The sequence below is a fragment of the Bos javanicus genome, unplaced genomic scaffold, assembly GCF_032452875.1.
Source record: "Bos javanicus breed banteng unplaced genomic scaffold, ARS-OSU_banteng_1.0 tig00001600_1, whole genome shotgun sequence".
In the NCBI taxonomy this organism is placed as follows: domain Eukaryota; kingdom Metazoa; phylum Chordata; class Mammalia; order Artiodactyla; family Bovidae; genus Bos; species Bos javanicus.
The window spans coordinates 319,369-332,708 of NW_026893620.1; the positions used below are offsets into that span (position 1 = coordinate 319,369).

Below are 13,340 nucleotides of genomic sequence, written 5' to 3' on the forward strand. Positions count from 1 at the left end.
GGAGGAAGCACAAGCTGGAATCAAGATTGCTGGGAGAAATATCAATAACCTCAGATATGCAGATGACACCACCCTTATGGCAGAAAGTGAAGAACAACTAAAGAGCCTCTTGATGAAAGTGAAAGTGGAGAGTGAAAAAGTTGGCTTAAAGCTCAACATTCATAAAACTAAGATCATGGCATCTGGTCCCATCACTTCATGGCAAATAGATGGAAAAACATTGGAAACAGTGGCTGACTTTATTTTTCTGGGCTCCAAAATCACTGCAGATGGTGACTGCAGCCATGAAATTAAAAGATGCTTACTCCTTTGAAGGAAAGTTATGACCAACCTAGATAGCGTGTCCCTTTAAAAAAAGGGACATTACTTTGTCAACAAAGGTCCATCTAGTCAAGGCTATGGTTTTTTCCTGTAGTCATGTATGTATGTGAGAGTTGGACTATAAAGAAAGCTGAGAGCCGAAGAATTGATGCTTTTGAACTGTGGTGTTGGAAAAGAGTCTTGAGGGTTCCTTGGACTGCAAGGCGATCCAACCAGTCCATCCTAAAGGAGATCAGTCCTGGGTGGTCATTGGAAGGACTGATGTTGAAGCTGAAACTCCAATACTTGGGCCACCTGATGTGAAGAGCTGACTCATTTGAAAAGACCTAGATGCTGGGAAAGTTTGAGGGTAGGAGGAGAAGGGGACGACAAAGGATGAGATGGTTGGATGGCATCACTGACTCAACGGACATGGGTTTGGGTGGATTCTGGGAGTTGGTAATGGACAGGAAGGCCTGGCGTGTTGCAGTCATTGGGGTCACAAAAAATTGGACACGACTGAGTGACTGAACTGAACTGAAGGCTACCTAGAAGAACTATATTTGTTTTATTATTGGGAGACAAGGCTTCTGTCTACAGTCTTTTTAAAAATGATCCTACTTTTACACCGTAAAACACTATATTCTCAAAGTGCTTAAGCATCTGCTCTCTCATCTGATCCTCGTAATAACTTTGAGTCCAGCAGGGCTGTAATCCTTGGTCTATATCCAGGTGAGGACCTGAGGCTCAGGGACCTTGGGGACACAAGACCACGTGGATGCTAAGTGCCTCCTCCACCTATTCAAACTGGTCCAGGCTCCTAGAGCTAGCATATTAGGATTTTATAACTTCTGGTTGTATTAGGTGATTTCATGAACAGACAACATGACAGCTCTGTTACACACTGGGAGCAAAGAAACTTCAGAAAGCCTCAACCAGGTCTGCTTCATCACAGAACAGAATGAATGGAAGGCATTTATCCTCTATTACGGGCTGAACTGTCCTGTGCAATTTTACATGTTGAAGTCCTAAATCCCCCAGTACCTCAGAATATGACTATTTGGAAACAGGGTCTTTAAAGAGGCAATAAAGGTAACATGAAGTCATACAGGTGGGTCCTAATCTAATAGACTGGGGTTCTTATAAGAATAGATCAGGACACAGACACACAGAGAGGGAAGACCATGTGAGGACAAAGAGAGAAGACAGCATCTCCAAGCCAAGGAGAGCGTCCTCAGAGGAAACCAACCCTGCCGACACCTTGACCTGAGACTTGCAGCCTCCAGGGATGTGAGGAAATAAGTTTCTGTTGAGTCACCTACTCTGTGGTACTTTGCATGGTGGTCCTAGCAAACTAATGTACCCTTCAGCTTTATGTATCTAAAAGGTACTTTCTCTGCTATTTCATGGACCATCTACAGGGGTTAATCAAACAGTGATCAGCTCACCTGAACTGTGTGTTTAAAAAAATGTGACTTGGAAGCACCTTTCCCTAGATGTTGGATTTTCTTTTAAGATGAATGAATTCTGCTCTATTAGAGTGAAAACCTTGTTGACTTAGGCTAATGTTCCCAGTGTTACAGCTCTCAACAATGCATTGACATCTGATGCTTGCACATTCAAAAAACTGATAATCTGACAGCTCACCTAAGAAGATGCAGAGGATGCAGAAATAATGCCAAGAAGATATTCAACTGAGATGAGAATCAAGAAATGTATTTCTTTCCTTAGAGGTGACCTGACCCAGAGGCAGGACTAGAATCCAAGACTGAGGTTCTGCCACTCTGAACTTGGGTGATGGCCCCACCGTGGCAACCACGTGAAAGGAGCAGTGTTCTCAGAGTCAACGCAGAACACAGTATTTAGGGCAGCACTCAGCCTCCCCCAGCAATTGCCCCTCTGTGCTCCCTGGACCAGCTCTGTGACCTTAGGTGAGCCTGGACCCACTTTCCTCATCCAAGACATGGGATAAAATGGACCATCATGAGATTAAGTGAAATCACACATGCGAGAACAATATAAAATGAATTATAAAGAACTACACAAATGTAACTTATCATTAGTATTGTTAGAGTAGGTGCAGGGTTATTAGGCCAGGAATCACAAGATTTCTAATTCCATGACCTAAGTCTTCCGTGTGTATGTTACACTTGATTTAAGACATTCACTGAAAGAACCGATTTCTAATTCTGAGTCTGCTGCAAATTAGCTAAACATCAGTTTCATACATAGGGCCACGTTCCTTCTAAGGGTCTTAGTTTCCTCACCTGTAAAATGAAGGTGTTGAATCCTATTACCGTATGTGATCTGGACTGATCTAAAATTCTGTGATCTATTTCTCATTACTCAATGTCTAGATAAAATATAATGATAGCATAGGCTTTAAATGAAGACTGTGGCACATAGGTGGGTACATCTCTTTTTGATATGAAATACCTGAGGTCAAAAGAGCAGAAGGGTTTTGGAGATTCCTGGGTCTCTATGAATCTCTAGGTCTCTAGGAATCTCTAGGTCTTAGGAGGGAAGGTCTGACTGGGAGACATTCTAGTAGATGAAAGCACTCTGTGAATTTCAGGCATAAAAATTACAGAGTTCTTTGTTCAACTTCTCAAGATTTGCACACAATATAGTACTTATATGAAAAGTTCAGAACACAGATTTCCTTGTTTTTAAACCTAGGTATGAACTCCAACTCCATCAGCTCTTCAGCCCGCTCTGTGACCCAGGCAATTTCCTATCCTATGAGCAGTGGCAGGGTCTTGCTCTGCATTTCCTCTATTTCTAAGGAGGATTGAGAAGAGACAGTAACAGAGGGAACTTAGACCACATTTTAGATAAATCTTTCATATAGAAGTACTTAAGATACTGGGACATGTTTTCTTTAAGATGTATTTTAAATACTACACTAGTAATTATTCTACTCACAAGTGAAAATCTTGGAAATGCAGAAAAGCATGAAGAAGGGAAAATACACAGTTAATTTAATACCCAGAAATAAATTTTTGATGGGTAAGCCTCATAGCATGCAACTGGAAGCCTCATCCCACCATGAACCACAAATGTCAAGGGGTAAGAACACCAAACCTTTCTTTCCTCCCTCTATCTTCTCATCAACCCACTCCCGCCTTGTTCCAGAAAGAATTACAGGCAGCTGTATGACAATGGCTAAGTCTCTTAAACCAGACTTCAGTTACCATCTCACCTTTTTTTAGGAAGGTGTCACGTGACCTGAATGTTACCCATTGAGAACCTTCCTGACACCATGTACAGTGCATTACACACCCCATCTCAGAGAAAGTGCTTTGTAAACCTTCAAGCACCATTCTGACTATAGAGTTAAGGTATTGTGAGTTCTTGATTTGTCCTGATGGCAATTTCACCTTCTAGAAGGTACAGGAAGCATAGAGGGGGAAACTGGACCTAATTCTAAACAACAAGTAATTAGGGATAAAGTGATAATATCAGGTAGATGTTTTCCTTACAGATTAGAAAACAGAAGAGAGCTATACCTTTCCCTGGTAGATCTTCCTAGAGCCAAAATATTCTAAACTGTTTTCCCTTAAACTCTTGAATTTCCTGGATATTCCTTGATAGCACTTTTAGTACAAATGTGCTGAGCACCAATCAGAATGAATGTGAAGGGTTTGCAAAATGACTTTTCTGTGCTTTATGAGAATTTGAACCCAGAGTCCAAACTGTGGAAAGTCCAATCTGACATCTCTCTCTCAGGTGCGTTTGTGCACACACAGAGGAGCACACACATCCACCCCACCCCCAAATCTGCCGCAGAATCTTGGCAGACCTGCCTTCAACCTGCAATGTGTTAAGACCTAGCCATGAGACTTCCTCTGTGGAGACTTATAAGGGGACAGAGTGCTTGTTATCAGACCACCAGTGGAGATTGTGAAGACTGAACCTTGGAGACAAACTTTAATTACAACTCCCCGCAGCGAGCTCACCTATTTCGCCCTTTCAGTGAGGGCAGTGACCTCAGCTTGACCCAGTTGTTGCACCATCTTGTAAAACAGGCTGTTTTCATTCTGCATCAAATTATGTGGCTCTCCAGCTTCTCTATATATTCCTGAATCCAAAACCTGTTAACAGCAGAAAGAAATCCATTAGCACACAATATCTCTCAGTACCATATTATAGCCCAGACAATATTTCAAAAAGGGGCAGGACAGGGAGAATAGACAGACTCTGTGTGGGTGGTAGGACTGCCTGGTGTTTAAATGGTCTGATTACTGTTTTACTGGGCAAAGGCCTCACCTGACTTTTAATATTACAATATTATTGGAAAGGAGGAAAATGAGTTTTGCACTAGGATTACTGGCACTCTGTAGCATCTTATATTCTGCCTGGGGTATTTGGGGTTGTTATCATTAGTTAGTGCTTTTAGCTCTCAGGCTGTGAGCTTTGAGGCAATTTATACAGATACACAGAGTTGGGAAATATCTTGATTGCAGAAAATGAAGCTGCATTTATCTAAAAAGTAGGGTGACGTCATACAAACCAGAGGGCAGACCCCTGGCCACAAATTAATTGTCAAGTTGATTTGAGAATCTGAGCAGTATTTAGGGAAAAACGAAAACACTTTCAGAATTTCTTTAGGGCTCTGGATTATGTCAGCTGCTGAGAGGAACAGAATCCCTTGTCTGAGAGGCTGAGATGCTTCTAGAAGTTGGCTGTGGTTGTGGTTTGTTCTGAGAGTGGAAGGCTGGCAAAAAGAGCTGGTATAGAAGCAGCTTTTACAGAATTGCTCTGCACAGAAAAAATCTCTAGAAATCCAGTTTTGTCTTTGGTAAGACTAAAGAAGCAAGTAAGAAATTGAGCTCTGATTTCCAGGGATCTCAGCTTTCAGAGCACATGGGGCAGCTCAGTCTAACTGCCTAGGATCTGAATCTGTAGGATCTGAATCTCTTTTCACAAATTATTAATATCTTTCTTATTTTGTTTCTCTTTCTCTATTAAACTGCCTGCCTTTCACCCCTTTTATTGCTCATTAATAAGTCTGCTAAATGGAAATTGAAAGGGAGAGGAAGGGGCTCTTAACTCTGCCTTTCTGCTTATTAGTGTCTTTGGTTAATGGTTCTGGAGAGAAAAAAGTGTCTGAACTAAATGGCCCAAATGATATAATTATAAAAACAGTTCTGATGATAATCAGCACTCAAGTCTTCACTTAGGTCATGTTTAGAGTAAATGCATCTTAAGAGAATATGCTGCATGGGCTTCCTGGTGGCTTAGTGGTAAAAGAATCTGCATGGCAATGCAGGAGTCATGTGTCCCATCCCCTGTATGGGAAGATCCCTCATGGTGCAGAGAAACTAAGTCTGTGGGCCACAACTATACAGCATGTGCTCCAGAGTCCACGAGCCACAACTCCTGAGCCCATGTGTCACAACTACTGAAACCCACATGCCTAGAGCCTGTGCTCTGCAGCAAGAGGAGCCACCACAATAAGAGGTCTTCACACTGCTCAAAGAGTAGCTCCACTCACTGCAACTAGAGAAATGCTTGTGCAGCAAGGAAGACCCAGCACAGCCTAAAATAAATAAATAAATAAAATTAAATTTTTAAAAAAGAAGAGAATATTCTGGAACTCTAAACAAGATATAGGTTGTTTTTCCACATTAGGTATTTCAATTGATTTCATCCTTTGTATTTAATTAGAAACATTTATTAAGCCTTAGAAAGGCAATTTTCCTGTTAATCATTTGTTTACTACTGTGAATCATTGCTAAGGGCAGCTTTCTCAAACAAGTCCAAGAATAACGGAATCTGTCTCATCCACATAATAATTTAAGTGTTCTGTAACTTGGCATACCAATTTAGATGCCTCAAATGTACAGTTTTACTTAAGCATAGGATAATAGAACAAAACTATTCTTCCCGATGTTGAATAAGAAAAACTGCAGTTTTCAAACACTGATCTCCATATATCTATGGTCAATTAACCTATGAAAAAGTAGACAAGAATGGAGAAAAAATACAGCTTCTTTGGTAAATAGTACTGGGAAAACTGGGCACCTGAAAATGAATGAAATTAGAACACTCACCTATACCATACCCAAAAATAAACTCAAAATGGTTTAAAGACCTAATATAAGACTGAGTACTATAAAACTTGGAGAAGGAAATGGCAACCCACTCCAATATTCTTGCCTGGAAAATCCCATGGACGGAGAAGCCTGGTAGGCTACAATCCATGGGGTTGCAAGAGTCGGACACGACTGGGCGACTTCATAAAGGAAAACCCAGGCAAAAAACTCTTTGCCATATATATGCGTCAGTATACTGTATTGGTGTTTTTCTTTCTGGCTTACTTCACTCTGTATAATAGGCTCCAGTTTCATCCACATCATTAGAACTGATTCAAATGTATTCTTTTATTAAAAATTAAAAATTACTCAGCCATTAGGCTGATAAATAACAGTCTTTTGGACTCTGTGGGAGAGGGAGAGGGTGGGATGATTTGGGAGAATGGCATTGAAATATATATAATATCATATATGAAACGAGTCGCCAGTCCAGCTTCGATGCATGATACTGGATGCTTGGGGCTGGTGCACTGGGACGACCCAGAGGGATGGTATGGGGAGGGAGGAGGGAGGAGGGTTCAGGATGGGGAACACATGTATACCTGTGGCAGATTCATTTTGATATTTGGCAAAACTAATACAATTATGTAAAGTTTAAAAATAAAATAAAATTAAAAACAAAACAAAACAAAAAAAAGACTCTTTGCCATAAATCACAGCAACTATTTTCTTAGATAACTCTCCCAAAGCAAAAGAAATAAAGCAAAAACAAATGGGACCTAATCAAACTTAAAAGCCAAGGCTCACGTCAGAGGCTACAAGAGCTGAGATGGGACACAGACTCAGAAAAGGCCAGAAATAGAAATTTATCAACTTAGCCTTTAAATTTTACTGATTTGATCAAAGATTCTAGGTATTTCAGAACAAATAAACATAAAGCAAGTCCAAATTCTCTTTATGTAGAGAAAAATAGGTATAATTTTGAATTTTTAATGTATTTTATAAGAAAAGGTTGCTATATTTTTCCTCTGCCCCCACTCTTCCTGTAACCCAAGTTAAACTATAAACTAAATCACATATTCAAGTTGGTATGATAACAATCCCTGAACCCCAGGACCTCTCCTGGAACCCCAAACTTGAATTACTTATCAAGCTCTAGGAGGTTAAGTAAAATTACATTATGTTGGATGAGTCAGCCAGTTACATAAGCTCCATGAAGATGTGTTCATCAAGTGGTTTATGTGCAGATATTCACAGTAGCTGTCCTAGACATAAAGATGAAATTGACCCACTGTAAGATAATTTCACCCATTTTCACAGGCAGGATACCATCAGTGATATAGATGAGTATACTGGGAAATGGGGGACAGGAGAGGGTGGAAGAAAAGCCTGATAAGAAAGATGCTGGGAAATGATAACAAATAACAGAGATAGATCCACTTAGCAATATGGAGAGTTGTGAGGGGAAAGACCTGAGAGTCAGACCTCTGTCTTTGGCCACCAGATGATGACACAGGACGGCTGTCCAACCCTGGAAGGTGGGTCCCTCATTGGTAAAATAGTGCATGTGATTTTCTCAGTGACTGGACAATGTGGTAACTATTAACTCAAAATCATTTCTTAGGTCTTGAAACAGTAAATCATTCTCTCACCAGGGGAATAAAGGCTGGGTCATAGTCACCTCCATAGCTGCTCTCTCAAAACTGTTGCTTTTGCACATAAGCAAACCCCTCATAAAGTATTTCTTCTCCCCGACTATGCTTTCTACCTCAGTGTTAGTTATCTCTCCTCTGAAAACCTGAATGAAATCTCTTGGCATGTTTTTGAGGGAGTTTATCTCTTCTCAAGTGTTCTAATTGTAGCCATGCAGGTTTATAAAAGAAAAGTTCCATGAAAGTGAAAGTGAAAAATAGAATTTAAGTAAAACTCTAGTTAGGTATGAGCTGTTTTGTGCTTTTTAGGTGGGGATGTTACAACAGTTTCTGGCTTTCACTCTGTGAGAAAATTCTAAGAAGTTTGAGTTGAGGGAGAAACAAAGAATATAGAACCATAAATTGACTATAAACAGAGGAGTTGGGATCTGAGTTTCTTGGCTCTGCCTTTGGTTCTTCATCATTCATTGCTAAAGAATACTCTAACTAGAGACAGTGAAAATGTTGATCACAGACAACAATACTGTTAGAGCAAGTGCAGATTATCACATGCTTCCTTTGCTCACATTACCAGGAAGAATCCGGGTGATATGAAGACTGCAGTGAGCAGAGACTGGAGGGAGGAGCTGTGCTGTTGGCTGCAGAGAAAGCAGGTCACGAGCACCCAGCTAATCCTGAAAACTACAGGAAGAACCCTCTAGTGTAGAGATAGTGGTGAGTCTCAGGATAAAGAGCATTTCTAATTTGTCTGTCTTGCTCCTCTGTTTTGTGGCAACAGAGAAAGTAAAGATTATATTAGCTGTCATTATGACTTCATCATGTTTAATAAACTTAATATTGAGAGAACTTCTTTGTGAAATAGAATTCTAAGCCTGACACATGAATGGTGCTTAATGAGCCAAAGTAGGGTAAATCCCTTTGGAGAGACAACAGATAAACAAAGCTTTCAATTGTTTCCCAACAAACCCTTTCTCTGATTTACTTACAGTGAACAAACCCATATCCATCTAATCATTTCAAGATTTTTGATAAAAGTGACTATTTGGAAAATAAATAGATGTCTAAATTAGAGATTAATTCTACTCTATCTCGGAGAAGGCAATGGCACCCCACTCCAGTACTCTTGCCTGGAGAATCCCATGGACAGAGGAGCCTGGAAGGCTGCAGTCCATGGGGTCTCTGAGGGTCGGACACAACTGAGCGACTTCACATTCACTTTCTACTCTGTCTCTCTGATGAAATTTTAGGCAGCTATTAAGAATGGAGCTTTAGAAAATTAATAAATGACATGGGGAATTTTAAGAATAAATAAAAATTCTGCTGATAAAATACTCTGTTTTGCATAAAAAGTATTAAACTGGTTCTAGTGTTATCCAAATAATATTATAGCATTATGAAACTGTTACTTTCTGGTAGTGGGTATTTTGTAACCTTCCTTTTATGAGATTTTCTTTTATTTTCCTATTTCTACTTTGCACATTTATTGTTTTTTTATAACAAAAATAGATTTTTATGGATTAGCATCAATTAAAAATAGAATTAAAAAAACACATCCGTCTATCTTTGTGCAGAAGTATTCACTAGTGCAACAAAATGTAATTATTATACTTTAAGCACTTGCAATGATAGGGCTTTATGGTGATTACCCTGTCGGTTATGCCCTTCATCAGCATCTTTCACTTCCCCAGCTACTCCTTGAAGTTGGTCACCCGCCCTCTGGAGCATCAGTCTTTGCAACAGATTGACTCATCTTTATGTCCACATTAAAGCCTGCAGAACAGACAATCACCTGTTTTCCTGAAAGGAATGAGGTACAGTCACCCCTCAGTGTGGGTGCAGTTCCAGAACACCAGAATGAAGTGAAGACGGCAGTAAAGTGAGTCATATGGATGTTCTGGTTTCCTAGAGCACACAGAAGCTATGCTTACACTACACTAGACTGCCAAGTATGCAATAGCATTATGTCTGAGGAAACAATGTACAGACTTTAACCTAAAAACAATGTGTTGCTAAAAAAAAAAATACTAATCAACAGAGGAGACTTCAGCAAGTCAGAGCAGTAACACTGAGGTTACATATCACCAGAGCAACAATAACGATTGTGAAAAAGTTTGCCATATAATGGGAATTACCAAAAGGTGAGACAGAGACATGGAATGATTAAATGATGCAGGGTTATAATAAACTCTCAATTTGTAAAAATGTAGTATCTGGGAAGTACAATAAAACACATTATCTCTATTTCTAAAGCAAGAAATACAAATAAGGTTCAAATTTGGAAAGGAGTACATCAAGGCTGTATATTATCACTCTGCTTATTTAACGTATATGCAGAGTACATCATGTGAAATATTGGGCTGGATGAAGCTCAAGCTGGAATCAAGATTGCGGGAGACATATCAATAACCTAAGATATGCAGATGACACCACCCTTATGGTAGAAAGCAAAGAGGAACTAAAGAGCCTCTTGATGAAGGTGAAAGAGGAGAGTGAAAAAAGCTGGCTTAAAACTTAATATTCAAAAGATGATGATCATGGCATCTGGTCCTATCACTTCATGGCAAATAGATGGGGAAACAGTGGAAACAGTGACAAACTATATTCTTAGGCTCCAAAATTGCTGCAGACAGTGACTGCAGCCATGGATTAAAAAGACACTTGCTCCTTTGAAGAAAATCTATGATAAACCTAGACAGCATATTAAAAAGCTGAAACATTAATTTGCCAACAAAGGTCTGTCTAGTCAAAGCTATATGGTTTCTCCAGTAGTCATGTATGGATGTGAGAGTTGGACCATAAAGAAAGCTGAGCACCAAAGAATTGGTGCTTTCAAACTGTGGTGCTGGAGAAGACTCTTGAGAGTCCCTTGGACTGAAAGAATATCAAACCAATCAATCCTAAAGGAAATCAACCCTGAATATCCATTGGAAGGCTGATGCTGAAGCTCCAATAATTTGGCCACCTGATGCAAAGAGCTGAATTACTGGAAAAGGCAGCAGGAGAAGGGGATGACAGAAGATGAGATGGTTGGATGGCATCATGGACTCAAAGGATTTGAGTTTGAACAAACTGGGACATAGTGAAGGACAGGGGGGCCTGTTATGTTGAACTTCATGTGGTTGTGCAGAGTCAGACATGACTGAGCGACTAAATAACAACATTTTTTTTAGGAAAGATAGGAGAAACTAAGAGAAAATTACATTACTGGAGGTTCCTATCAAGTTTTACAAGGAAGGATACGTTGAGAAATTGAACATAAATGAAAACAGCTAAAATGGTGAGGGTCTTACCAATATCCATTCACAGTCAATGACATTGCTCAACCTGTGTGTGATGGTTATCACAGTGCACTGGGCAAATTTCTCATGAATTTTTCTTTGTATTAACTTATCAGTACTAAAATCAAAGAAATTAATTTAGTTCAGTAAAGACAGGAAAAGCAGACTTAACACTTTAAAATATCATGATACTTTTACAATGTTTTTAAAAATCAATACCTTAACATATAATCTTGTTCTTAAAAAGCTAAGTATAAAAGATCTATTTAGAAATTTAGTGTTTTTCATTAAATGATGGAAAATAGTCTTCCCTCAAATTTTATTAAAACTATAAGGAGCCGGATTTAGGAATCTAGCTCTCTCAGGATGCCACATAACAACATTAACCCCATATAACATGTCTTGGTTTTTCCTTTGTTTCCTGCAATTACTATTAGCAACAAATATCCATCGGGCCAAGAGAACACTTAGAAACATTTCTAAGCATCACTAAATGTTTTCCATTTACCACATTTAGAAGTCAGTTTCAAGGTTTCCTGGGTCTCAGCTCCATACCTTGGATCCACGTTTGATGTGGCTTTGTCAATAATCAATATCTGATTTTTCTTGAGAATAGCCCTGGCAAGGCACACCAGTTGTCTCTGTCCAACACTCAAGTTCAACCCAGACTCTGCTAATTCAGTATTCATTTTACCAGGAAGATGTTCGATGGCGTCTTTAAGTTGCACCTGTGGATACAGAAAGAATGGCATTTTCCTAAGCAAACTGTTACTAAAGTAGACAAGCCTCTTACACATCAGAACTTTGACATCCTCAGGACTTCTTATGTATCTTATATGTACAGCCAGGTGAAGGGGAGAGCTCTTTCCAAAGAGTGTTCACTGAGAAAGATGGTGGAGTCAAGTCAGGACAGAAAGATCTCAATATACCTGATCCCTGCCAAAGGACATCTTCCAGAAAACCCACCTAGGGATTAGCTAAGAAGTCTCTCAAAAAATGAAGCTGTTTCTTCCAATGTGGTTTAAGCAGAAAAGTTAAAACAATCTTTATGGTTGAGTCCAGTTTCCCAAAGCTCCTTTTGCATAGAAGTTGGTACACTAAAGAAAAACTTAAAAATTTTTACAGGAAGTCTTTTGCTCTGAAGATATAATCCTACCAGCACTTTACTATTTGGTGAAGTTTATACAAATTCAAACAATGGCAAACTGCACTATAAGGTGCATTAATAATCCTGGAACCTGCTCTGGTGATGGCTCTTTCCCAAGTTTAATTCTATAAATAGTGGACCAATCAAGTGAATTTTCCTCAGTGTCATAAATGTCTTGCAGTGAAAGAAAACTCATGAAAAGTAAGACACAACATCTTATTTACCCCAGAATATGGTTATAGGTGATGTTTATATTAATATATCTTCATAAAATTGTACTCACAAGATTAGAAAAAAACAAACTTTTAACTGCCAGAGATAATCTGAAAGTATATTTGGTGGTAGGGGTTAGTTCAATAAATATTTATTTTGGAAAAGTATTATAAAGCAATAACCAAACTCAGGCTATACTTGAAGTTGAAGAACAAAGAAGAAATACACTTCAAATTAGGAGACCAACAGATGATGAGTGATGGCTGATACGTTATCTGACACATTATAATGTCAGATAACAACATACCAAGGGTGAGTGAGCAGTGTTTTCATTTTTTCATTTTTCAGGTATCCTAAATGCTGGAGCACATCTATGAATGTGAACCTGAGTTATGTTCTTGATGAGTCCAATCCCATGAAAGGGGAATTCTGAGTTAGGAATAAATATGGTATCGGTAGGTAGTGTTAGCATGAAAAGTACACAAAATCTAAAGGGTAAGATTTGGCTTGTGGTGCAAGTGGTTGAACTTGGTTAAGACTGACTTCCTGACTCATACTTGCCTCTGACTTGGATGACATCTCATCACTAATTTGATTTTACACTTTCCTATGAATTTGTCCATATTGGCTTCACAAGGAAAAAAGTTTGTGAGGGGAACAACCCCCCCCCCCCCAAAAAAAATGTTGTTTGCTGAGACTGTCTTCATTTATA

General features: G+C 39.2%; 1 protein-coding gene across 2 annotated transcripts in view; it reads right to left on the reverse strand.

The window, feature by feature from the left end:
* LOC133243936 (ATP-binding cassette sub-family C member 4-like) overlaps positions 1-13,340 on the reverse strand; it is a 590,639-nt gene that overhangs the window by 225,480 nt on the left and 351,819 nt on the right. Inside the window, exons 28-30 of one of the 2 annotated variants that reach the window (XM_061410638.1) lie at positions 11,824-11,996; positions 11,281-11,386; positions 4,260-4,394 (exon numbers count right to left, since the gene is read on the reverse strand). The exons of the other annotated variant lie outside the window; for it this stretch is intronic. Of the exons in view, the coding sequence (XP_061266622.1) occupies positions 4,260-4,394; positions 11,281-11,386; positions 11,824-11,996 (414 nt within the window). The remainder of the gene's footprint in view (positions 1-4,259; positions 4,395-11,280; positions 11,387-11,823; positions 11,997-13,340) is intronic. 2 annotated transcript variants of the gene reach the window in all.